General features: G+C 47.4%; 1 protein-coding gene and 1 pseudogene across 3 annotated transcripts in view; both read right to left on the bottom strand.

The window, feature by feature from the left end:
* Nucleotides 1-445: 445 nt before the first annotated feature.
* On the bottom strand, nucleotides 446-998 carry LOC121443405 (annotated as a pseudogene).
* Nucleotides 999-8,902: 7,904 nt separating this feature from the next.
* Nucleotides 8,903-25,856, bottom strand: part of LOC121443344 (protein patched homolog 1-like) — a 58,712-nt gene continuing 41,758 nt past the window's right edge. For all 3 annotated transcript variants that reach the window (XM_041645073.1, XM_041645074.1, XM_041645075.1), the window contains 7 exons: nucleotides 24,860-25,043; nucleotides 22,914-23,194; nucleotides 20,935-21,072; nucleotides 18,943-19,085; nucleotides 14,732-14,831; nucleotides 14,003-14,257; nucleotides 8,903-12,583 (listed from right to left, as the gene is read on the bottom strand). In XM_041645073.1, the coding sequence (XP_041501007.1) occupies nucleotides 12,041-12,583; nucleotides 14,003-14,257; nucleotides 14,732-14,831; nucleotides 18,943-19,085; nucleotides 20,935-21,072; nucleotides 22,914-23,194; nucleotides 24,860-25,043 (1,644 nt within the window). In that variant the 3' untranslated portion in view covers nucleotides 8,903-12,040. The remainder of the gene's footprint in view (nucleotides 12,584-14,002; nucleotides 14,258-14,731; nucleotides 14,832-18,942; nucleotides 19,086-20,934; nucleotides 21,073-22,913; nucleotides 23,195-24,859; nucleotides 25,044-25,856) is intronic.

Consider the following 25,856-nt stretch of genomic DNA (forward strand, 5'->3'; position numbering starts at 1 on the left):
GTAGGCCAGTCTGGGGTTGATCACCTGCATCTGCCTCCCATTAAAAGTGTGTGCCATCAAACCTGACTTGTTAAATAGAAATCTTAAAAAAAAAAAGAATTTATTTATTATGTCTACAGTGTTCTGTCTCCATGTATATCTGCAGGCCCCAAAAGGGCGCCAGATCTCATTACAGATGGCTGTGAGCCACCATGTGGGTGCTAGGAATTGAACTCAGGACCTCTGGAAGAACATCCAGTGCTCTTAACCACTGAGCCATCCCTCCAACACCTAAATAGAAATCTTTTTTTTTCTTACTTAGTTTTTATTCATAATCATAAACTTAACTCTGCAATCCAGCTAGACTTGAAGGGGAATGAGGAAAATATGGAACCCAAAGAACTTCAGTGAGAGCAGAGATTACAGGGTACTGCGAGCAGATGGGGCTGGGGTGCTCTCCTGAGCTACAGAAGGAATGGTCTGGTGGGTAAGAAGCCCGCAAGTCAAAAGAATTAGAGTTGTCCACAGTCGGAAATGGTGATCTTCTTGCTGGTCTTGCCATTCCTGGACCCAAAACGCTCCATGGCTTCCACAATGTTCATGCCTTCTTTCACCTTCCCAAAGACCCCGTGTTTGCCATCCAGTCACTCTGTCTTGGTGGAGCAGATAAAAAACTGGGAACCGTTTGTGTTTGGTCCAGCATTTGCCATGGACAAGATGCCAGGACCTGTATGCTTCAGGATGAAGTTCTCATCCTCAAATTTTTCTCTGTAGATGGATCTGCCGCCAGTGCCATTATAGCGTGTGAAGTCACCACCCTGGCACATGAATCCTGGAATAATCCTGTGAAAGGAAGAACCCTTATATCCAAATCCTTTCTCTCCAGTGCTCAGAGCACGAAAGTTTTCTGCTGTCTTTGGAACTTTGTCTGCAAACAGCTCGAAGGAGACGCGGCCCAAGGGCTCGCCATCGGCCGCGATGTCGAAGAACACAGTGGGGTTGACCATGGCTGCAGCAAGCGGTGAGAGGGGACAGAGGCGTCTGCAAAGCCCTAAATAGAAATCTTAAGGAGCTGACAGAGAACACAACACCCTTGGGTTTGTCATCTGGCCTCCAAGGGCGCCACACATACATGACATACACTCACATAGACACACACATATACACATGAATTAAAATCAATCTTAAAACATAAAGAAAACAGGCTCTGTTTTTCACTCATCTTTCTCACTTGTATCTTAGAACATCTTTGCATGAGAAGACTTGGCTGTGTGACGAGGAATTGCTGTCAAGGCTCCCCCCTTCCCCCCCCCCCCCCCCCCCCCGCCCCGCAGAGGCCTGCTCGTTCAGCTTAGCTCACCTCCATACTCCACAGATGCCTCTCTCTGCTCCTATCAGCCACCTCCACCTATTCCTCATCTTCTCTAATCGCCCCCACGGCTGCCGGCTCATGATGACTCTGCAGATGAGCCCTGTTTATCTAGCTCGTGAGATGCATGCCTGTCACACATCAAGCAAAAAACAGGGAGTTTCATTTCACTGCTGCACAGGGATAGGCTTAAGCATGTTCACGTTTTTATCTATGTGTATGCCTAGGTGTTCATGTATGTGTGCATGCATGCATGCATGTGGAGCAGAGGACAGTCTTGGAGGTCTTCCTTGATTTTGGATACAAGGTTTCTCATTGGTACCAGAAGCTTGCTGATCAGGAAAAGCTGAATCCTCCTGCCTCTGTGTCCTCAACGCTGAGATTACAGACGTGTGCTGCCCTACTCAGATTTTTACATGGTTTGGCAATTCAACTCAGGTTCTTACGCTAGTGCAGCAAACACTAAGGCAAGAGGCCTCCCCTAGCCTTGTGTCTTACAGGTGGATTTCAGTAGGCTTTAGTGTTAGGAGTATCTAGCTTGACCAATGAAAAGAAAGAGAGACGTCTTCCTCGGGGAGAGGGGATGAGAGAGCCGTTGAACTGTGGGTTTTACACCCATGAATTTATTTAATTTTGAGTCAACAGTATTTGAAAAAAAAAAAGGTACGTGTATGTGTAGTAATAGGAGCAGCAGGGCTGCATCCCCAGCACCCCGGCAGCCTGCACGGCTAGCTTATGCCCAAAATAACAACACACAAACTGTATTCATTTAAACACTGCTTGGCCCTTTAGCCCTAGCCCTTACTGGCTAATTCTGTTATCCCGATCAACCCATCTCTAATAATCTGTGAGCACCGGTCTTACCGGGAAAGGTTCAGCATGTCTAACCTGGCGGCTTGCTTCATGGCGTGTGTCTGCCAGGGAGCAGGGAGCGGGGCATGGTGTCTCTCTCAGGTGTTTGCTCCCGAGAGGAGAGCTGTGGAGTCTGACCTCACTTCCTCTTCCTCCCAGCATTTTGTTCTGTTTACTCCACCCATAGGGCCAAGCAGTTTCTTTATTGCTTAACCAATGAAATCAACAGATTGATATATGACACTCCCACATCATGTATGGAAGATGACAGCCTTTACCTTGTTATATCCTAATGATTCAGAATAACAATTTCCATTGCAGTTACATTGTATCAGGCAAAAGTACTGTTGAGATGAGTTGAAGTCTGCAGCAGGATGTATGGTGTGACAACGTCACACCATATTCTACAGGAGACTTGAGCATGTGAGGATTTAGGTTGTCTATAAGGTCCTAGATGCTGAGGGATGACAGTTGAGAGTGGGAAATCCTGAGGGGGTCAAATGTCACCAATGTGCTCCTGTGAAGTGTTTGAGCAAGCATGTGTACACATGACATGTGTTTTACAGCAGATCCTGGCCATGTACTCAGCAATGGAAGAATAATTCCTAAGTTCAGACACTCTTCCATTCCGACACTTTGAAAATCCCCCTGTAATTGTGTGTGCCTTATGATTACAGGTCATTAGAGACCATTAGTAAATGAAGTTGGAGATTTCAATCGCGAAATGTAAACTCCTGTGAAATGCAAACCTAGTTTCACGTATTAATTGCTTCTAATTAAGGAAGAACATTTTAGCCAACTAGCTTTTGGAATTTAGGTGTAATCAGAAGGAGAACTCAAGAGATTTGCTAATTGCTTCCTTCACTGCCGCTGTTTGCTTTAGCACAAACATTTGCTGGGTGTGCAGGGGACTGCACAGGTTCCTGGAGGGACAAGACTCAAGGTTCCTTGGCTCCAACAGCAGTATGGATGGGAGTCCCCTGCATCTTTGAAATTAGCCCATAAAACAGTAGGGAAACATGAAGTCAAGGAGGTAACAAACATTAGATTATTTTGGTCCACCTTGATGGCTGTGTCTGTTGGCTTATGTTAGGCTATAAGGTGGCAAGGGTTCCTGGCAGCTTTAACCTTCTATGATGCCACACAAGGTGGGATCTGTGAGGAAGGGTAAAAATGCCCATCACAACAAGGGTAAGTGCACCTCGGAGTTCAAGCACAAAGGGCCACCTCTAGTGTTGTAAACCACAGACCTTCTGTAGGCCTTTGGCCAGCTCTTGACAAGCTTCTCACTGTATCGCCTCCTTGCTTGGCCTTTCTTTGAAGGGTGCGTCATCCTTTGTTGAGACGCTGGCCTTGCTTTCTGCTCATCCGACCTGTCTGTCTCTGATGGTGCTTCTTTGATTCTGGTCTGTGGCAGGGGGGTCTCTTGCTGTTCTCCATTCCTGCCTCACCTTGCTTCTTCTCTAGGTGTGAAAGCTTTCAACACTCGTCCACCTGCCTCTGCCACGGATCCCCATTCGTAATTACGCAGAGGAGTCTCTGGCATTTCCACCTGGGCTTCCTCCTGCAACCTCATTATTATATAATAACTCACCAGTTGGAACTTGCTCAGGTCTTCCTCCATCTACATAGTTTTTTTTCCTTTATACAAATAAAACAGGTTATTATCCACTCCACCCTGCTTTCTGAGAGAACACAAGTTGTCCATTGTGTGTAAAGATGGTGTCACTGATAGAGACATTTCCTACAGTTGCTTTCTTAGGAGCACCTTACTTGACTTTACTGTTTCTGCACGCTCTGACGTCATGTGCTGGTATCCTCAGATGAATCACGATAACACTCTCCAGGAAAATGACGTGTCGTGGAGCTCCCCATGCTTCTCCCAGCAGACACTGCTGCTTGCTGAGGTCTCTGGTCTTTTAGGGAAGGGACTCTGTGTCTCTACAGTGATGGTTCCCCCTAGCAGTGTGTCCAAGTTTTCGACATCACAATTACAATATGGCATTGTGATCTGTGAAGTTCATGCTGGAGACCTGTACAACCAAACTACTCACCCCTGTTGGGAGCAGTGAGACCCCAGGTCTTGAATTTCCTGTAATCCCCTGATCTGCGTGCCTACAGCTGCTCTGAGCATGAGACCTTCAGGAGTTCCTGATGGCAGGAGAGTGGTTTCTGGTGGGTTTGGCTGGGGCACGGCTATCTCTATATAATCTGCCCCTGAACACAATAAAGGGGGCACTCTTGGGGAATTCAAGGATGACCCATGTCACTGTCTCTCTGTCTGTGTGTTTTAACCTCCAGCCCCTTGCCCAACGCTCGCAAACTGGGTGTCAGCACACAGAGCGCAGACACGGGGGCGTGGAGCCTGGCACACTCCCACCCCCAAAGAATCTCAAGAAAAAGTTCTCATGTTTGAAATTTATAGATTTCGCTTGGGGTCGCATTTATAGTCTTCCTTGGCCACATGAGGCTGCATCCACAGGCTGCATGCAGACACCTGAAGCATGTGAGCTCTGTTCCCTTTGCTTCAAGAGGGAACCACTTCAGAGAAATCTCCTCTCAGTCACGGCAAGTTGGAAGTCCCAGCTGTGCTATGTCCATTGTGATTCAATCACCTACATTGGCCACACTTCTTTTTGTAACAGAGCCCCAAGTCCCTCTGTTTGCTGGAGTTCCACGATCTGAACAGGTCAGGGTATCTCTCACAGAGATTCAAAATGACGGTTCTGATTTCCTGGCAGGACACCTATGGGGAAAATGGTGCCCAGCACATCCTCCGTCATGACTATGTGAATGATTTAACAGACTCATGCTTACAATATGTTCTCATTATGTATAACCTTCATTAAAAGCAATTAAAACCTGGCCAAAGTTCTTTTCAGATGATTAGTAGACCCAACTCCACTTCTTCCTTTGGGAGGTCAGTTAACAAAAACAAAACAACTGTCTCTATATCAGCATGACTGGTGCCTGTAGTTTAGAGGCCTGAGGCTTCCCAGTAGCTGTGGTCTAGTTGTTGTGGAAAGACAGAGAAAGAAAGGAAGAGAGGGATAGAGAGAGAGAGAGATCAAGAAAGAGAGAAGGGGAGACATGGAAAAAGATGGAGAGAAAGAGGAAGAGAGAGAAATAGTGAGGAAAGGGAATGGGGAAGAGAAGAAAAGGGAAAAGGAAAAGGATCCCAGGTCCTGAATAAAGATGGCAGACCTTGGTACACAGTTTGATTAAAATCTTGTCCCAGGCTAACATGATTAAAAATAAAGTTTCCTATCAGCTATCCATCAATTATAAAACATAGAAAACTGGCTGACAGAATGGGTTAGCAAGCAAAGGTGCCTGCCAGCAACAAAGCCTGAGAGCCTGGGTTCTACTGTTAGAACCAAATGGTAGGAGAGAACTGACTCTCACAAGCTGTCCTCACATATACAATAAATTTAAAAGTGAAATTAAAAACATAAAATTGTCTTTTAAACTCAGTGCTTAGGGGATAAAGGCAGTTGAGCTTGGAGTTTGAGGCTAGTCTGGTCTACAGAGCAAATGACAGGACAGCCAGGGCAGTTACATAGAGAAATCCTGTCTCAAAAAAACCAAACAAACAAAAAACCCAAACCCAAAACAAACAAAAACAAAACTGGGTGGTAATCAACCATCATCTTGTGGAGCAAAGAAAGCTCCTGGCTTGGGTTCTAATTAATGCTGGTAGTATTTCCCATGATCAGATTTGGAGAGTCATCTGAAGCACGAGTAATATAAACTGAAATCAGGGTTTGACCTGAAGAGATGAAAAGTAAAACATCCAGCCACTGGCTCTTACCTCGACCTCAGTCCAAAATGGTGATCCTACCCTCCAGGATCTCAGAATGGGACTGACTGAGAGCCGTCTCCTACTATTTTGTAATCCTCTCCAGGGCTGGGATTAAAGGCATGTATCTCCTGATTTCTATGGCAACTAGTGTGGCTGCTGGAATTAGAGGTGTTACCACTGCCTGGTCTGTAAGGCTGACCAGTGGGGCTGTTTTTCTCTCTAATCTTCAGGCAAACTTCATTTACTAAAACACAAACGAAATATGACTACAGTCCACATTCTCTTGACTTGAATTCTGGAATCAAGTTAGCATTGTTTGTGAAATTCACTACAGAAGGGCTCAAGAGCAGGTCAGTAACTCTATCAGGAGGAGATACAGTTGTAAGACATAAAACAATGCTTAACTTCTTTTCCTAGATAGTGTCTATGATGGAGGTCATCGAATTAATAAATTATTTGATTCCATGTGTGTGTTTGTAGTGTATGTATGTGTGTGTGTTGTATGTGTGTATGTGTGGTGTGTATGTATGTGTGTGTGTTGTATGTGTGGTGTGAATGTATGTGTGTGTGTTGTATGTGTGGTGTGTATGTATGTGTGTGTGTTGTATGTGTGTATGTGTGGTGTGTATGTATGTGTGTGTGTTGTATGTGTGGTGTGTATGTATGTGTGTGTGTTGTATTGTGGTGTGTATGTATGTGTATTGTGTGTGTGTATGTGTGGTGTGTATGTGTGTGTGTGTCCATGTGCATGTGTGCACATGCTCTTGTGTTTATTTATATACCGCAAAGCTCCGGGGTTGTTTCTCAGGAACCATTCACATTTTCCAAGTGGTTGACTGATTGGCTAGGCTGCCTACCAAACCCCAGGGATGCTTGTCTCCATCTCCTCAGCACTGAGATTGCAAGCACAGCACTGTTTGGTGTTTTCACCTGGGTCCTGGGGATTGAACTCAGGTCCTCGAGCTTGCATGGCAAGCCCTTTACTGACTGAGCATCCCTCTGCCCCAGCCCCAACTGGAGATCACTGCGGGGCTTGAGTCTTACTCTTAGGTCTCCTTACAATGGCCCCAGCGACCTGAGACGGGAACTCGGGTCCAGGATAGGGGAATCACTGTAGAGTGTGGGATGTGGTTGATCCCATCCCTGACCAAGAATCCATCACCATTCTTAACCTTCTGATTCCACCCTCAGAGATCATTCATATTTCATTTATAGACGGCACACACAGGCTTCCAAGGTTTCCAGGGACTTGCCCAGAGCTGGCTAGCTGGATGCTGGGAAAGTCTCTAGGCAGGAAGGGCAGACAGAGGGCCCCACATCTCCTGCTTGTTCTACTAGGGGTCTACAGACTCTGCTGAGGTCCTGCTCACAGCTGTGTGTGGCAGAACCCTGGGAAGGGAATTCCTCTGCCTGGACTCCCAGACATAAATGCAAAGTTCACAGGTCTTGACTCTTTCCCACAGAGGAACATGTGTTTTTGTGGAAAGACCACACAGAAGAGTCAGGATCTCGGTTGTTTCCAGAATCTGGCCTGTGCTGGCCATTCAGCCTGAGTTGCATTAGGGAACCAAGGCCACATCCGCCTGGAAGGAATTTAGAGATTGTTTCTTCTGGTGCTTCAGAACCACTGGTTAAAGCAGACTCCTGGGCTTCCCTCCCACAGACTCTGATTTAGTGAGTCTGGAGCAGCACTGGATCCTGGCTTTTCCAGCAAGCTTCCAAGGCATGCTGATTCATGGACCACACTCGAGTAGCTTTGGCCAAATACTTTCTTGTCTTAAGAGGGACTGGCAGGTTTCTTCCTAAAGACCAGAAAGTATATATTTCAAGGTCTGTAGGCCAGTCAATCACCACCGCAAACTACACAATTCTGCTGTTATAGCGTGAAAGCAGCTGTGAGCAGTGTGTACAGACACAGATATAGCTGTCTTCTGACAAATCCATACAAAGCCAGAAGGAAGTCTCAGCTAAAGCTGACTGATGCCCCTCTCTAGGACTTTTCCTATCTTCAGCATGGTTTGGGCCTTCCTGATCACGTATTTACAGATACAAAACACGTGACTAAAAACAGGGGTGTTAAGCTGGGAGTACTGGTGCACCCCTTTAATCCCAGCACTTGGGAGGCAGAGGCAGGTGGATCTCTGTGAGTTTGAGGCCAGCCTGGTCTACAAAGTGAGTTTCAAGATCACCAGAACTAGATAGCAAGAACCTGTCTTGAAAAACAAAACACCCAAACAGGGGTGTTGTTTCCAGCCATTCATGACAATGATCAAGAGATCAAAGATTCAACAATGAAGAACCATCCTGTACCAGGTCAGTGAGGACTACATCACCAGCTAGTGTTACTATTGGTGTCTCAGGTGAGTTAGTGCTACATCACCAGCTATAGTGTTAATACTGGTATCTCAGGTGTTAGTACTACATCGTCAGCTACAGTGTTACTACTGGTGTCTCAGGTCATTTAATGCTACATCACCAGCTAGTGTTACTATCGATGTCTTGTATTTAAAATACTTCTAATTTTTAAATCATTGTCTTTGTGTGGGCATGTGTGTGTACAGGCCAGTAGAGGCCAGAAGAGGGCCCTGATCAGATCCCCGGGCACCGGAGTTAACTGTTGTTAGCGACCCTCTGCAAGAACAGTAGGCACCCATATAACTGCCGGCCCACCTCTCCAAACCAATTCTGTTTAGATTGAATTTGGCCTTACATATTTCCTGAGTACGTGTATGGAAAGGTAAGAAAAGGGAACACTCACTTAAAAGGGTCATTAAGGAACTTTCTCAGGGTCCATAAATACACACAAAACAGCTTCCACAAGGCTAGCAAGACGAAACACACACAGACGGCCAGGAACTTCTTATATGCACACTTTAAGGAACATTCTACAAACAGGCACATAAACCAACGAGTTATATTATCTTTATTCATGTTAGAATTTCTATCAGTGTTTGAACATTAATATTTAGAGAGTTTTGTACATTTTCATCTGAGAACCATACCAGGTCACAAAGCTCACGCCAACACTTCCCAATCCCACGGCTAGCTGCTTCCTTGCACTCTCTCTTAACACTGTTAAATGTGTCCTCTTCCCACGGCTAGCTGCTCATCTGCACTCTCTCTCAACACTGTTAAATGTGTCCTCTTCCGTGAAGCCATTTACCACGGAAGGTGTCCTCACTCTCGTGTCTTAGCAAAGTTCCAGACATTACGGATTTCATCACATATAAATTCTTTAAAAATATACTTCTGTCAAAAGACTTGGTGACTACTATGTACACTACAAAAATAAATTTTCATATAAATAAATTATATGGCATACTTTCATCTTTGTAATTGAAATGACACAAACTCATTCCCACCCAATTTGGCAGACAACGAGACCCAGTTTGAATATTTATTTCCTTTAAACTCCTGACACTAAAACCTACCATGAGTCCTTAATGTAGATGTTATATACTCTGAACTATTTAACATTAGTAAGCACTCTATACAAATAAAAACTTCTGTTCAAAAGTAAAACATAACCGCAATAGTGTTTCCAATAGAAATAAAATCCCTGCAATTTTTTTTGTTGCTATAAACTGGCATGACAGACTCTGGAGGACATTCTTATGATACAAAATTATAAATATCAGCAAAGATCTTTTCTCTTAAAAATTAAAACATCCAAATGAACAAACAATACAGACAAAATAAAACTATGAGGAGACAGAGAACACACACACACTCCGAGACTGTAGTCTCTTGTCAGCTCTGCGTCCTTCCTGCCTTGGCTGATGCAATTCACGACACACAGAAACCCAAGGGCTGTACAAACTTCCTTATGCCGCGAGCGAGGCTTAGGAGTGATGGACACAACCAAGAATTGCAGGGAAGCGGCTTCAGAATTTTACATCTCCCTTCTCAACTCAGGGTGCAAGTTATCTGAGCAGAGCTGGTTTTGGGTAGGCAGACAGTGGCTTGACAGGCATTAAGACAGTAGCAGTGGGTGGCCAGGGCCTCTGGCATACACACACACACACACACGCACGCACGCACGCACGCACACACATGCATGGTAGCCACAGGTGGCTTCCAATTAGTACCTTACAGTTTGGGGATGAGCGTTACGGTCTGAGGTTACTAGAGTGCTGGTACTACTAGGGGCTCAGTACCTTACAAACGTGCACGCAGGAGAGGAGGGATGGAAGGAAACTGCATGCAGAGTGCACTCCTCACAGTAGCTTCCATGGGACACAAGCTTCCTTCCTCTGACACAAGCCTTCGGTGCTCACTCACAAGGGAGGGTACTGCACTACCGTCTACTAGTCTCTGGCCAGAGGCAAAGAAGCCTAAACCTCAGGGAAAGAGACCTGGATCAAACTTCAAGATTTAACATCTGCTTCAAAGAGTGTTATGGGACAGCATTTTCCTGCTCGTCCACGAACACCACACAGGATGAATTCTAACATTGGAGAAGGAAAGGAGTGTGCACAGGAGGACGAGGACACGTGGAGAAGTCTTCAGAAGTTCATGTCCCACAATAGCTGACTGTACCACCATCAGCACACCCCAACCAGGCAGCCCATTTAGCGAGGGGGATTCAGATTTCTAAAGGTCTGAGTGTAGACCTTGAATGATGTAGATTTTTCTGCCTGTATCTGGGTTATGGGGGTGGGAGGCTGTGTGTAGGTGTTGGTCATCAGAAAGGTACAATGAATGTCACACTTCTCTTGGGTGTCAGCTCGTGACCCAGCTGAGATTCACTGCCAATGAAGGTGGCTGGTTCCATACACAGAGGTCCGAACACCCCACGTTAGGACCTATGAGAATGTATTCTCTTTGAAGCACAAGGGGAGGTTCCTGGAGGACTACCCATGACCTCAGGAGCTGCCAAAAGCATCAAAGATGACAGGTGCACCCTTCCACCAGCACCGAGACAGAAAGGGACCTGGACTTTCCCAGCTTGACTAGGCCAGCACTAAGGGCATAGGAAACAAAGAGAAACAAGAAGAGCAACAAAACAAATCACAGTACAGTACACTGAGAGATCACACATTCACACACACACACGGAAACACACCCTTGAGAACTGCATAAACGATCCCTAGAGAAGCCACTGGGATTAACCTGTTTTCTTCATGTCTGCTCGTTAAACAATTATCACGCATAGCGTGTTCAAAAGTTAACAGTAACATTTCATCCTACCACAGGGTTGTGATATGCAAATTTAAAATATTTTAAACAGAAACCTTTACAAATAATCCTATTACATAAGCAATATTTGCATAGAATTATACAAGTAAATTATACAATATTTAAGCAGCAGCGACATATGCTGGGAGATTTTAAAAACTAAGTTAAGCTTGGTTGCGGCACAGAGACGAATGTACACAGGGGGAGGGACCCCTGTGGTCTCTCCACTCCGGGGCAGGAGTGGAGAGGCCCCAGGCCATAGACTTTACAGCATTTCCATGTATATTACATGTTTACACCTCTTAAATATTTATAGAAATATTTCACAAAATAATACAATCAATTACAGTAACAATAAACTGCTTTCCCATAATTCCAAGCAGTTTTCTTCAAGCAGTCAGTACTGGAAAGAGGTGGGGGCAGGTTTATTTATTTTTTTTTCCAATCTTTGGCCTCTTTGCTTCAGATTTTAATTACCCTTTAAAAGAAAACAAAAAAGGAAGTCACATCACGGTCACGACCACAGAGCTGTGTGCCTCTCACACCGCACAGCCCGTAACTCCGGGTGGACACTGAGAGCACAGGAACTCTACAGTGGGCTGACTGTGGAGCTAAATTCATTTCACCTGTCTTCACCTTGCAGGGTCATCTGTGTGCTCATTAGAACTGCTGTGGGCGGCGGCAAACAGGCGCAAGGTAACGCCGCTAAACTGCTTTCAAGAGATTACTAGAAATCCAGTTTGGAACTGTATTGGTTTGGCCGCACCAGCCTTGCCTTGGGGAGGAAAGGTCCCCCAGGGTCCAGTCTGGGGTGTGCTAGTGCTCAGGAAACCCTGGAGAGCACCCCTGGGGCACACGCCTCAGTCGGAGCTGCTCCCCCACGGCCTCTCCTCACACTCCACGTCCTGCAGCTCTATGACCTCCACCTTCGAGTCCCTCCTCTCGCACCTGACATGAAAAGGCACATGGGGGTCCTCGAACACCCCGTGGTCAGTCTCAGGGTAGCTCTCGTAGCCCGGACAGGGTCCCCCTCGGGGGTGGCGTCCAGGCCCTGGTGGGGGATGCACAGCGACGGTCACAGACGCGGAAGCCGTCACAGTGGTGATGGGCTGGCCATAGCTGGGCACAGAGCTGCCCATGGCAGCGGACGTCGGGTTCCGAGGGTTGTGAGAACGGGTCCCACGGGGGCCTGAGCGGTCCCTATTGCTAGGGCCAGAACGCCCTTCAGTAGAAATCTCAAAAGCGTCTCTGCGCGGTCTGTACGGGGGTGGCCGCAAGCCTTCTCTAGGGGGGTCCCTTTGAGGCTGCTGGCCTTGTCGTCCGGGGGACAAGGAGCCAGAGTCCAGGTGCGGCTGCTGTCGAGGGTCCAAGGGAGGGTGATGTCTCGGTTCAGGATGGACCACCTGCAGAGGTGACACAGGTGAGCACAGGGAGGCAAGGTGATGTCCTTCCACCCACAGAGGAAAACCCACTCCTTTAGTAACATCCAGGGTGTGGATCCTGCCTGCTCCAGCACAGCTGTCTGGAGGCATATAGCTGCTGCCCACAGCTTCAGGAACATCCACAAACCAGCTACCCAACTGACCAGTCTCTCCAGACCCTGGGTTCTTTTCCACAAAAATACTAAGTGTCTGGCTCTGGACGGCCAAGAGGCAGGGTGGGATACTGGTACATAAGCAATCATATACAGTAGCTTTTAGAGACATCAAGGTTCCAGTGTCTGGGCCATATATTAGCCTTGCTTCACCTGACCCCCGCCCCCCAGCCCCAAGCCAGGTGTGGCCAGGAGCTAACATACTGAAGAGCAGAATGCAAACTTCTGCCATCACTGATAGTTCTGTTAGACGCATTTGTCTCTGCCTGGCCATTAGGAATCTGGTTTCTGGGTCTCTGTACAAAGCCCGAGCAACACAGTGGCCACATCAATCAAAAGGACCGTGACCAACTTCAAAGTCGTTGAGCTTGTACCTATTTTTAGGCTCCCGCTGAACAAAACCAGATTCACACTGCAGCTCAGCAGGGCATCGTCATGAGGGCGGGGGGGGGGGGGGGGTCACGACGACGACACAATTCACTGGCCAGCCACTCTTTCCTTCATGGAAGACTGCTCTGGCCTGGGACTTGAGTACACATTTCCTGTAAGGACGGTGGGGGCCTTGGGCAAGCAAGGGGAGCTTTGGAGCCTTCCTCGGCTCTTTAAGGCTGAGCATATCTTGACTGGGGGGCTAGGGTGGGTAAGGAAGGAGCCTGTCGACTCCTCTACCCTCTGGAATTAAGGGAAGAACTCAGAATGCTTCTGAGCGTCAACAGATCTCCAGGCATCTACAACAGTCAGAGCTTGAAGCCACAAAGCTATGGGAAAGCCTTAGATAATAATTAAAATAATTTTGTACCAAGGCCAATTAAAGGTAATAGAGATGAGAAGAAAAAAAAAAGCTTCTCATGGCAGTACAATATTTATTCCATTTCCTCATATTCTGAAATGGTAGGTGGGGTAGAAGCAGAAAGGGGGAAAGGGGTAACGGCCTGCAGCTGAGTCCACGCTGACTAAGGGTGGGGCTGGGGATGAGCCCCAGGGCTTTGAGTATTTATTCTAGGCCAGCTATGCCTCCCTGCAACAATGTGGACACTGCCGCTTCAGTCATAGTTTACAAAGAATGGCATGCTGGCAGTTTCCTGTGATCTGACATGGTATATACACTTTTCTCCTGCACCCATCTGTCTGTGAGATCTGCTGCTCAGATCTCCCTGGACCTCCCCTGGACCTCCTGGCCCACTGCCAGAGGAAAGATGAATCCTTCCCAGTACCCCAGGTGACTCACAGTGGACCGGGCAAAGACGGGGTTTTCTGTGGCTTCCACAATCACTTGGTGGGCAGGACCTCCGGAACCCTGCTGTGCCTCATAGTGCCTGAGCTCCTCGCTGATGCCAGACACAGTGGTCTGCGAGCTGTACTCCGAGTCAGAAGAATCAGACCCATTGTTCATGTGACCAGGAGGCACTGCAAACCGGACAACACTCGGGGGTGGCTCAGGCGAAGGAGTGGGCAGCCGGTTCAGGCCATTGGCTGGAGACACCTGTTTATGGAGATTCCCAATTAAAAGTGTTACATTTCGTTTATCTGTTGGCCCATCTTAAAGTTCATTATCCTCTGTCACCTGACAGAAGAACCCACACATCATCCTGTATCTACTCCCCTCTCCCTGCCATCTGGCAGACCTTCAAGATACTGGCATAAAAGCAGTGCCTATGTCTTCCAACGCCAGAGAGGCAGGACGGATGCCTTTTACGCCTGTTAAGCCCACACACTTATCTGAAGTAGAAAACCTTCCTTTACACATCCCCAAGACTAAAGCTGCCCATCTGCTGACCTAAAGCAAAGTTTGCTCCCGAGCCCCCAGCCTGAGCTCTCAAGCGCAACAGTAAAACAGCCACTGTTGCTCAATATTTACTAAAGAGGTCACGCCATCAGCAGAACCTAAATATCTAAATGGGGACTGGGGAAAGGAGGTGGCTTGTGGGGTGAATGCCTCACCCTGGTAATCACTGACCTCAGGACAGGGTCCAAAGAAGGACAGGAGGACAGGCAGCAAAACCAGTCCATTGAGAACCCCCAAGACGGTGAGGATTGCCAGGACAGCAAAGAAGTATCTGGAAAACAAAAGGGAAGTGGGACCGTCAGTGTGAAAAGCAAGCGTTCTGCCCTCCAGGCACCAAATGTTACTCTGCACCAAGGGCTCAGCTCAACAATCCCACTGCTCTGAAAAGTCAGCCACAAAACTGCAGTTCAAACTCTAACACAAGATTAGTGTGGGGTTTTGTTCTTTTTTAACCCTACGACTCCGCGGAGGACGTTCCACACACTAGAGTGTTAGTTCATGAAAGGAAAAAAAAATTAGTTTGTTAATTTGCTGAAATCTCATGCCTGTAATGTTATTTATGAACGTGTTCCACCAACACAGAAATATGGAATGTGAAATGAATGGCTGAACATCCTGAAAGCACAGAGACAATGCCGAGGGGCCCCGCTCACGAAAACCCAGCAGAAATTTAAACAAATGAAGTGAAGGGTGTAGAATTTAAACAAATGAAGTGAAGGGTGTAGAATTTAAACAATTTGGCCCAGGAGGAAAAGCAGCCCGCTTCTGCAGGCAGCTAATCCACTGTGAAATGCCCCTGCCTCTTACGGCAGAATCTCTAATTAAGTCTCCAGCGCATCAGGTAAGGGTTTCCCTGGGCTTTCATTAATCACAACTTTCTGCCTAGAATTCTCTGGGTTCCAGTTTTACCAAATAGCTCCGATTGCAACCTTTTTTTAGAACACAGGAACCAGCTCTGCAAAGAAAACCCTGCCCATTCTATGGGAGCCGGGGCATTGTGCGGGGCGAGGGCACTCCACAATGGCAGGCTGCTCTGCGGGCCAATCTTTTGTTGAACACTTTAGCATCTCTGAATACTCTTGTTTTGCGTCAGCCAATTCAAACAGAAAGGCTGAAGCACCACGGCAGAAGAGGGAGAGTGGAGAACGAGTTCTGCGTTCCCACCATTGAGGGCTAAAGGTCTGGGATCCTTCAAGAATACCCAAGGTAAACCTGTCAGCCAGGGGCCGCTTCTGGCCAGCACTATGCACAGCTGGAGGGTGCACGCTCCACGCAAGGATGCTTCTCTGGAACTAATGATTTCTAGGGCTTTGATGGAACTGGGCTGGGGGGGTGGGGGTGGGGTTAGGATGTTCTGGAAAGAAAGAGGGAGGGCCAAATATCTATCTGTTAATGGTGCCCCGGACCATAAAACTGAACAGCCACCCTGCAATGCCATGTCTATGTATGTTCTGACATCAGATGAAAGGAGAGAGAATCCCTATAAAAATACAAATACCTCACAGCTATTGTAAACACTAAAACCCGCTGAGTTGCATTAGTAAAAACCCAAGCCGCCAACGTCTTGCTCTAACGTAAACTGTGGGACTTTCAGCGGAGGCATATATCAGCGGCAGGCATTAAGACATTTGCATCCCATCCATCTAGCTGCAGCATAAACAGACCAATTAGATTCCTGACGGCTTCATGTATACAGTGTCTGCTCATCTATTCAACTCCAGTGAGGACTTTATCCGCCCTGTTTTAGAAAATGGGAAGCCCTTCTAAGTGCTTGAAACAGGAACCCTGATATCTCTGGGCGGGGAGGAGCACAGCCCCAGCAAGGACAGCGAGGAAATGGGCTCTGCTTTGTTGTGTCCATTGTAGAGCTGGGCGCTAGCTTCTCGGCTAACCTGCAAGGTTCCAGCACACCCTCCATTTATTTCTCTTGGCTTTGAACTGCCTGCCGAGACTTGAATCTCCCAATCCCAGCAGAGTATACGTCACACAACCAAGAAGGTTATGTGCTACTTGCCAGTAGTCACAAAAAATGGCACTCAAGAGGCTGGTATCGCCTTTGTGTTGGAAGAGCCCAGAGACCATGCCAAAGCTTGGTACCAGAAAGACAAAGCTAGAACCTGTGTAAGGGCATGCAGAGAAGTGCCAAACCAACTTTAAAACAAGGCAAACCTAATCAAGATCTAAGTCAAGCCAGCTACCTCACCAGTGTTTGGCAAAGGAGACCCTACTGACCAATTTGCTAACCTGTCAGTAGGCTGTGTGAAAACTCGCATGCTCGGGCTCACGGGAGAGCTGTCTGGAAAGGCCCCTGTCAGTCTGCACCTTAATAGCCCCAGATTATCAGGAAGTGTCTCACAGAGAATGCTGGTCTACACTGAAATGATCCAACCTCAGCTTACTCTACCCCCAAACAGTGAGCCAACCATGTCCTCATCCAGAAAGATGGATACTCTGGAAGCTTGGCTGCCCAGTGGGCTATGCCTCAAGACTGGTCCTTTCTTTTCCCTCCTCTGGTGGTGGGGATTGAACCGACTCGCCCCATGCAGCTTAGCCAGGTACTTGTTGTATCATTGAGCTACACCCCCAATGTAGCTAATGCTTGTCTTGTATTAATCTTCAGCTACAACTTCTAGCTAAAAGCCCGCTTTTCGTCTGGAAAAGTGAGCTTCCCTCCTTGGCTGGCCTGTGTAAGTGTAAATCTTGATAAGAGCCAGATGTGGTGGCACACGCCAATACTTTTAGCACTTCGGGGGCTGAGGCAGGACAATCAGAAGTTCAAGGCTATTCTCTGCTACATAACAAGAATGAAGCAAACCTAAACTACATGAGACTTGTTTCATAAACAAAACCCCCAACCCCCAACCCCTTAAAAACCATTTTCTAGTCTTCCTCACTCTTTCCTGACTTAAATACACAGTAGTATTTTTCCTGAGGCATGGCCTGAGGAGCAGCCAAACTCTACAGAAGTTTTAGCCCAGAGCAAAGCACAGTGCAATTCTGTTTTGAAGAGTACCAATAAAAGAAAAACCAAACAATGCTACCAAGAACAGCCTGATTAGGTAATGTCTCCAGACGTGTGGCGCATTGTACACACTCTCTGGGCTCTGCCTTATTCTAAAGACACGCTAGTATCTTACATACTGAGGATGCTGGATTGGCCTCTTTGCAACAGACCATGGTTTTCTACCTAGGAGCAGACAGCTTGTGAAGTCAACAGCACCGTTGAGAGAGTACAGTTTCCTTCTGGTTCCAATCTGAAGACGCTTTTTCAAAATGAAAACTCACTGTCTTTTATACTTTGGAAAAGTCACCATCTTACCCATCCATACCATGAAGTAATAGGGGCGGCGGCAGGGCTGCGTCCCCAACACCCCAGCCGCCTGCCCGGCTAGCTTATGCCCCAAAATAATTACACGGACACTGTATTCTTTTAATCAATGCTTGGCCCATTCTCTTCTAGGCTAATTCTCACATATTAATTTAGCCCATTTCTAATCATCTGTGTATGGCACCCCAAGGTGCGCTTACCAGGAAGATTCTAGCCTATGTCCATCCTGGGTCAGACCATCGCGTGTGTCTGCCAGGGAGCAGGGCATGGCGTCTCTGCTGAGGCGTCTGCTCCGGAGAGCAGAGCTGTGGAGTCTGAACTCACTTTCTCTTCCTCCCAGCGTCCTGTTCTGTTTACTCCTCCCACCTATCCTCTAACCAATAAAATGGGCCAGGGCAGTGCCTTTATTAGCCAATGACCTTCCTCCATCAATACCAAGTAGCAAAATCCTGCCTTGTGATCCAAGAGGAGTACACAGGCCAGGTTTGGAGTCCCTGAAGTCAGAGGTTCAGCACTGACGAAGACTCAGAAGGGACCCAAACACACAATCTGGGTACACCGTACTCATCGCCTGTGTAACGTTTACAGCTAGGTGACCACACTGGAGGTATGCTAAGTTCTCTTTCTATATTTTAAGGCAGGGTCTCATGCGTCTCTGTCTGTCCTCAAACTCAGTATACAGCCAAGAACAGGGGCTATAGAGCTTTACGTGGTGTGGGGGATAGAATCCAAGGCTTCGTGCAGGCCAAGCCCTCCGCTGAGCTACATCCCCAGCCCCTCCTGTAGTTCTGAAGAGAGAACCAAAGCTGAACACAGTTAATTATCGGAACCTGCAGCCATCTCTCTGTAGACTCAACACTTGGAATACCAGGTGATTCTAGCTTCAGGCTGTGGAGTTGCCTCTGCTCTAACCTTTGCCCTTCCGCTTTCCAAGATACTGCCAGACTAGAAAGCTTCTGAGAGAGCTTGTCTGTGGGCCTCAGACAGGCTGAGATGTGCTACCTACCCGACAGAGGAATAAGCCATACAGGCTTTCTACTCCACTTCTGCTTACCTGACAATGAAATCAAATTCGGACCCTGCAAGCATCAGCACGCCCAGCAGAGTGGACACAGCACCGTCCAGAACAGGAGCGAACATGTGCTCCAGGGCAAGCATAGCCCTGTGGTTCTTGTCACCAATGGCTGTCAGAAAGGCCTGAGCAAAGGAAGAAGGGAGACGGTCACACTCCTGGATGCACGTGGTGAAGTGCTCAGCTCTGTCTACACCTGGGTTTTATCATCTTCTCTTGTATCTCAGGTTGGTTTCAAACTCACTATTACACAAGAACGACCCTGCGCGTAATCCCCCTGGCTCCACGTCTAGAGTACTTAGGTTTACAGGTGTGTGCTACTATGCCTGGTTTATGGGGTGTTGAGGATAGAGCCTGGGGCCTCCAGCAGGTGAGGCAAGCATATTACCAACCCAGCTATAACCCCCCCACCCCAGAAGTAATTCTTAAGTTCATGTTAGGTAGGTAGAGACACTACAAAGAGACTATTCTATTGTTAAAAAAAAAATAATCGAAAATGTAGCAATAAAGCCAAAAAGATGATTTTTTAAAATGTCATGATATTAAAGAAATAAAGCATTGTTTACTAGGTCTTCTAAAGAAAAGTATTACGCATATGGGTGTATGTCTGTGTACCATGTGCTTGCCCGGTGCCCACAGAGGACAGGAAAGAGGACATGAGATCCAATGGAGCTAGAGTTACAGGTAGTTGTGAGCTTTTACTAGCTAGGCAAGTCCTCCCCCAACTGAGCTAAAGTCTCAGCCTCAGGTCTGCCTGAAATATTGGAGGCTGCATGTGTACTTGGTTTCATGACAACACCCCATTCATATTGAGCCACAGTTAGTGAAGATGCATATCTTGAACAAAACCCAAAGCATGGTGGTCCAGGCTTATAATCCCAGCAGGTAGATCTCTGGACTCTGCTGATCAGTAAGCCTAACCTACTCAGTGAATTCTAGACTAGTGAGAGACTGTCCCCCAAAATAGGGTGAATGGTGCCTCAATAAGAGTATCTGTTACCCTCCAGCCTCTCCAAGTGTGTGTGTGCGCGCGTGTACACATACTTACCTAATATACTGATTCTAAATCATCATCTTACTAATAGCCTCAAAACATTCCTTCTGAACAGCCAATCCACAACCTGTGAGTGCAATCACAGCTCTGAGAGGCTGCAGAAGGCACACACCACGTGCTCAGCTCCAAGCACATGCTGGAAAAGCAAAGCCAGCATCCCTTAGTTCCGGCTGAGAGCTGAGTTTCCAGCTCGGGCATTGCAAACACTATACCGGTCAATACGTATTTACTGAATGCCTCTATTAGCCCCAGGTACTTGAGATGTGAGCACAGCTGTAGTCAGAACGTAAACTGCACACCGCTTGCTGCAAGGCTTTTGACCAATTTTCTCATCAGTGTGGATAGCTGGCTCATTTATTGGATTCTAGCCTCTCTCTCAGGTTAATTTCTTCCAACACAGGCAGTGTGTAAAAACAGAAGGCCAAGGTCCCTGTGAAAGCGTCCCTGGTTCTTGTGTTCTGCTGCATGGATGCATCAGAGCTGGGAGGTCTACAGAGCTGGGTGGGCTGAGGTGGAAGAGCAGGCTCTGCAGGGCTGTGCACCTGAGCTCAGTCACAGGCCCCAGGGTATTTCTGCGGCTGCCAACTCACCTCACCCTCAATTACGCTATCCCCACCAGGCCTCTGAGGGTGGTCTTGTTGTATTTATCCCCACTTTATGACTGTACTTAAAACTGTGTGGATGTTCACCTAAACACACAGACTGTCTCGGGACAACAGTGACAACTCCGGGATAGGAGTGCTACTGCATCGATGTGCACAGCCCTTACAGACTGCAGTGGCGTGCAGCCCTTTTCACTCCCCGTGTATCTTATCTAGGACTCCCCAAGGGACTAAGAACCCTCAAACATTTCGGACTCTGTAGGGAGAACTGTGCTTGACATATGGGAGACGAAGGCCCAGGTTAAGAAGGCCCCATACCAAAGCCACGTGGACGGTGAACTCCACTCCGATGCCGACAGACGCGATCAGGATGACCACAGGCACAGCGCTCAGCTTGATTCCAATGAGGCCCATCATGCCGAAGAGCTCAACTGTCATCAAAGCCAGGACCATGACCTTGAAAAGGGCACGCAGCAATTAGTAAGGTGGCACCAGGTACACTAGGAGGGGCAAACCAACAATCCCAACATGGGAGCAACAATGTAACCTGTCATTGAAATACTATGGAAAAATACTGACTTCCTTTACCTCTGGACAACTTCATGTCTTATATTTCAACTTCCTACTGCAAAGGAGATGTTAGGACAACTTACTGTCCAGGCTAAAAAAACGGTTTAAGACAAAGTTTAGTGTGTGTGTGTTTGTGCGTGGTGTGTATTTGTATGTGTATGCACACACATGGAAGCTAGAACTAAAGCTGGGAGGTGTTCTCTGGAGCCTCCACTGAGACAGGTTCTCTCACTGAGACCTGGAATTTACTATCAGGCTAGCCGGGCTGGTCAGGCCTCCTCCCTCGTCACACACCGCCACACCCAGCCTGACCGAGCTATCTTGCTATCCACCAGTTTAATACTCTTTGCAAATTATTTTTCTAATATTCCTATCCTAGGAAGGGAGCACACCCTGAACCATCTATGAAGAAGTAGACCATGAGAGCCCAGCCTTTACCCATTATATTTCATCAGCAACAGTTACTAGAGACAACTCAGTAACACAATACAGGGGGTGAACGTAGGTGACTCAAATACAGTACTGCTTTAATAGACCCAAGCTGAGCCCCAGCAGTCTCTGGCACACGGGGCTCCCAGAGCCAACACCTAGGGCTACTGTGGTTCACAACAAGGCTTTAACCGTAAGCACCAGAAAGTGAGTTCATACTGCAGTATTTTTGATTGTTATAGTCTGTAACCTAAAGAAAGCAGATAGGATCGGGTGGATAAAGGTTTTTGTAGGTAAAGGAACTGTGCTTTGGTTGGAGACCAAAGGAAGAAACTGGGGACACGTGTCAGGTTACGGGGCCTTTGTGCTTTCAAGAGATAGGAACGGCTAGGGTCACAGCACAGACCCTCAGGTTTAAGGGAAGGCTTCAGAGCCTTTCATCTTCCTTGTAAAAATGAGTGCAGAACTTTGGAGTTTCTTGGGCCAAGGAGGTTCTTGTGAACCTCCCTCCCCCCACACTTCTGCCACATAGAGGAAGGAAAGAAAATGAACTTTCTCGCTTGGGGATAGGGCAGTGGGTGGTGGCAGAGGTAGGGAGGAACAGTGGAAGATGGATGCCGTCCATGGCTTAAGTGCTGCGAAGACCTCTGCAGACTAAACATTTACCTTTCATGTACCTGTTGCCCAGACTCAGCACAGAAACAAAACCTGTTTTTGTAATTCTGGCATTTTAAAGGCTATACCACAGTTCACGGAACTTAAACAATGCCAGGATTTTAGTCTCTACACGAGACTCACTTCAAATCTGAGGGTAAACTGACGATGAGAGGCAGTTCCATCTCCCCAGAGTTAGTGTTCATTGTGCACAAAGGGCCCAGGTGTCACCCCCACCCGTGCAACTGTCCTAACTTCTCTGTGCATGCTTCCCCGTAACACACTGCCACACATGGTTAGGGCTGGGATGAGGCCCTAAATAAGACTTCAGAATTAGAAAATCAGTTATGCTTTGGTTATTTTCTTTAATAAAATTTCAGTGCCTTTACGCAGTGGGCTTACAAAGTCTCCTATCTTACACGAGGACGTTTTAATGCTGTGTGAGAGGGGACAGAGATTCCGGCCATTAGGGGCTCTACCTTCCCCATGAACCTCACCACCTCAAGTAGAATAAATATCTTACAGATGATGCAATCTATACCCTCCTCCTCCAAAGGCCCAGACATAAACAAAACTTCCCGGCTGCAGAAAGAGCTATGCCAAAAGGAATCCGACTTCTATAAAGACCCTTATGGTAAACTCACAATGATCCCAGCCGTCCAGGGGTTCAGCAGGAAGACCGCGCACACTAGGAACGTGCAGGCCAGCACCACACTGATGGCTAGCAGCAGCCAGTGGCGCAGGCTGATGTATTGCTCCCAGAACAGGAAGGGGTAGCCGTTGGGGTAACTGGACAGCCCCAAGCTCGTGTAGTTCTTACAGATGATCCTCACTTTTTCGATGGCTTCCACGAAGTCTGAGGTGTCTCGTAGGCCGTTGAGGTAGAAAGGGAACTGAGCGTACTCAATAGGTTCTGCTGCTGGGACTGGACAAAGGAGAAGCGGTGTGAGTGAGGGCTCCCGGGTGAAGAGCCTCCACCACCCCAATGCCACAGATGCTGGATGTGAAATACAGAGACGGGAACTCCCCCAAAGTGCATTCATTACCCATCTTCCAACAAAACGGACAAACAATGATCTGGGCCTTTGCAACATTCAGAGTTGGTTTAAAACTTCTCACTAACAATCCGTTTGTTCTCACTGTGTGTGTACGCGCTTGTGCATTCAGGCACACGTGTGGAGGTCGGAGAGCGACCTTGGATGTCAATCTTCTCCTTCTACCTTCTTAGTCAAAAGTCTCTTGCTGCTTGCTGTGCATATTCCAGGCTGGCTGGCCCTGAAGCTTCCAGACACATTTCCCACCCCGTCTCATCTTGCCTTATGCACTGGGATTACAGATGTGCTACCACATCCAGCTTCATGTGGGTTCTGGGGATTCAAACCCAGTCCTCACGCTTGTGTGGCAAGCTCATACCCACTGAGCCGTGTCCTGAGCCCAGAACCAACCCTTTGATTTTATCAGGTGGTAGCAAAGGGGTAAGAGTGGGATGGGCAGTGGAAGGCCCTGTAATCTGTATATCTTTAAGCCTCTGATTTTATTATTCCAGAAGCAGCTACCATTTGTGAGAACTCTAAATGCCGTAGTAGGACTTAAATGTCAACCTTTCGTTTCCACGTCCAATTTGCTCTCCCTGACCATTTGTAAGACCCAAATAATCCCAGAGTCATGCCTTGCAGAAAAAGACACTTGACTTTTCTTGTCCTTTAGTGACCTGGCGACTTAAACCTTTCCCGCTTTTCTAATGCAATGCTAAGTCTTCAGCAAGAGGGGAAGAAATCCTCACACAACAAGCATTTAGTTACTGCCCTGTGTGTTCCACACCCTTTGGGGTCATTCAGTTGACTTGCTAAACATGATTTGCCCCTATTATAATCTCAACTATAAATTTTCATTAAGACAGGCCTTGGCTGCTTGCCACCAGTCTCTGGGGGTTAGTACAGGGGAGTTCAGAGAGCTGCCTGCCCCGTTTGCAAAGGGACCCGTCTTCTTTCTCATGTCTTCTCTTGGCCCCACACCCAAAGCCTACGCTGCTACTAACATCTCTAACATAAATGCAGGCTAAATCCACACAGAGCCACCTTTCAAACCCTGGGCTTAGGGGTGAAGGGAAGAGGAGAACACTGATGTATACAGACTTTCCTTGTCCAGTTTAAACAGCTCTGACAGAGCACAGGTGCTTGGTGGCTTATAGAAATGACCCAACATGCCAAAAATCCCTTCAACACCAGAGTTGACAAAGTTAAGATAAACATATAATCCCTAGCGATAAAACTCGGCAATAGTAAAATAACACTCAGCATGGAGGCGTCCCCCACTTTCACATGGACCAGCTGGCATCACGAGAAACGCCTGGCGTTCGAGCTACAAAAGGAGGTTAGAAACGCTTATTTCTCAAAGTGAGAGTACAGGGCTGTATTCCATTACACACCCTCATCTGTCTCCCGGAGTTTTAAACTAAGAGAAATATATTGTTCTATTTACACTTTTGAACCCTGGGTAGTGTCAGTGAAGGAGGCTGTTGCTGAGCTCCAGGCAGCAGCGAAAGGAGCCTCTGAGAAAGCCCAGCCTCTCTGGACAGACGGCTACTTACTCCTCAGCCTGGTCTCCGGCATGTAGTCGGCTTTGTCGTGGACCCACTCTGGTCGGTGAGGCCGGATGTTGGCCTGCGAGGCGGCATAAGCCACGGGGTCGTTGCTGACCCAGGCCGTCAGGTAGATGTAGAAAGCGCTGGGATTAATGATGCCATCTGCATCCACCAGACGCTGTTTAGTCAGCTACAAAACGGGAAGAACAGAGGTCATTCAGAGTGGGCTGTGGGGTAAAACACACTCCTGCTGGGAGACCAGAGCTTTGTACCCACTTTTCCAACAAACAGCAGAATACCCATGGCTTGACAGTGCCCCAAGTCCCACAAGAATACCTTTGATGTCTTTCAAAATGCACTTATTGGGGGATGCAATCACCAGTGTGTTTACAGCAAACACACGGTTCTGCAGATGGCCCAGGAATTGGCTGAACCAATTAAATCTGAATGCTAAAAGAGACTGTCTGCAGCCAAGACGGGTAAAGAACAATCTGGAAAAACATATTTATAGGAGGGGCGGGGAGGGGGGGGAACCTGGCAAGCATCCCCATCCACGTCTGTGTGTAGTTAACCTCTGTTGTTAACACTGAAGGAAATACCACCCAGTAAATGCAGGGGCTATAAAATAAAACAACATCTGTATAAATTTTGCTAACACAGCCTCCGATGACCTGCACGTTCAAAAAATGCCCACTGCCAGAGAGGGGAAGACAATGATGCAAAGCCAGGGCCTCTCTGAGTAATCTCACTTCTGAGCCCTGGTCAGATTCAGGGGCCACATATGCTCCCACAGTAGATCTTGTGGGCTTTACTCGAGTCAAAGACACTATGAGACGAAGTGCGGATTATAAATATGGTAGATACACCGAAAAAAAAAATTTCCTGTTTACTTTAGGTCCAGGCCTCCTTCCAACGTTCGGTCTTTTTTAACAAAATGAAAATCACCAGTGACAGCAGCTCACAGAGAAAGAGTGTGGAGGAATAAAGAGCGTGGAAGAGAGGG

This window comes from Microtus oregoni, unplaced genomic scaffold (genome assembly GCF_018167655.1).
Source record: "Microtus oregoni isolate MIOR12 unplaced genomic scaffold, Mior012 000105F_ref0000443, whole genome shotgun sequence".
In the NCBI taxonomy this organism is placed as follows: Eukaryota; Metazoa; Chordata; class Mammalia; order Rodentia; family Cricetidae; genus Microtus; species Microtus oregoni.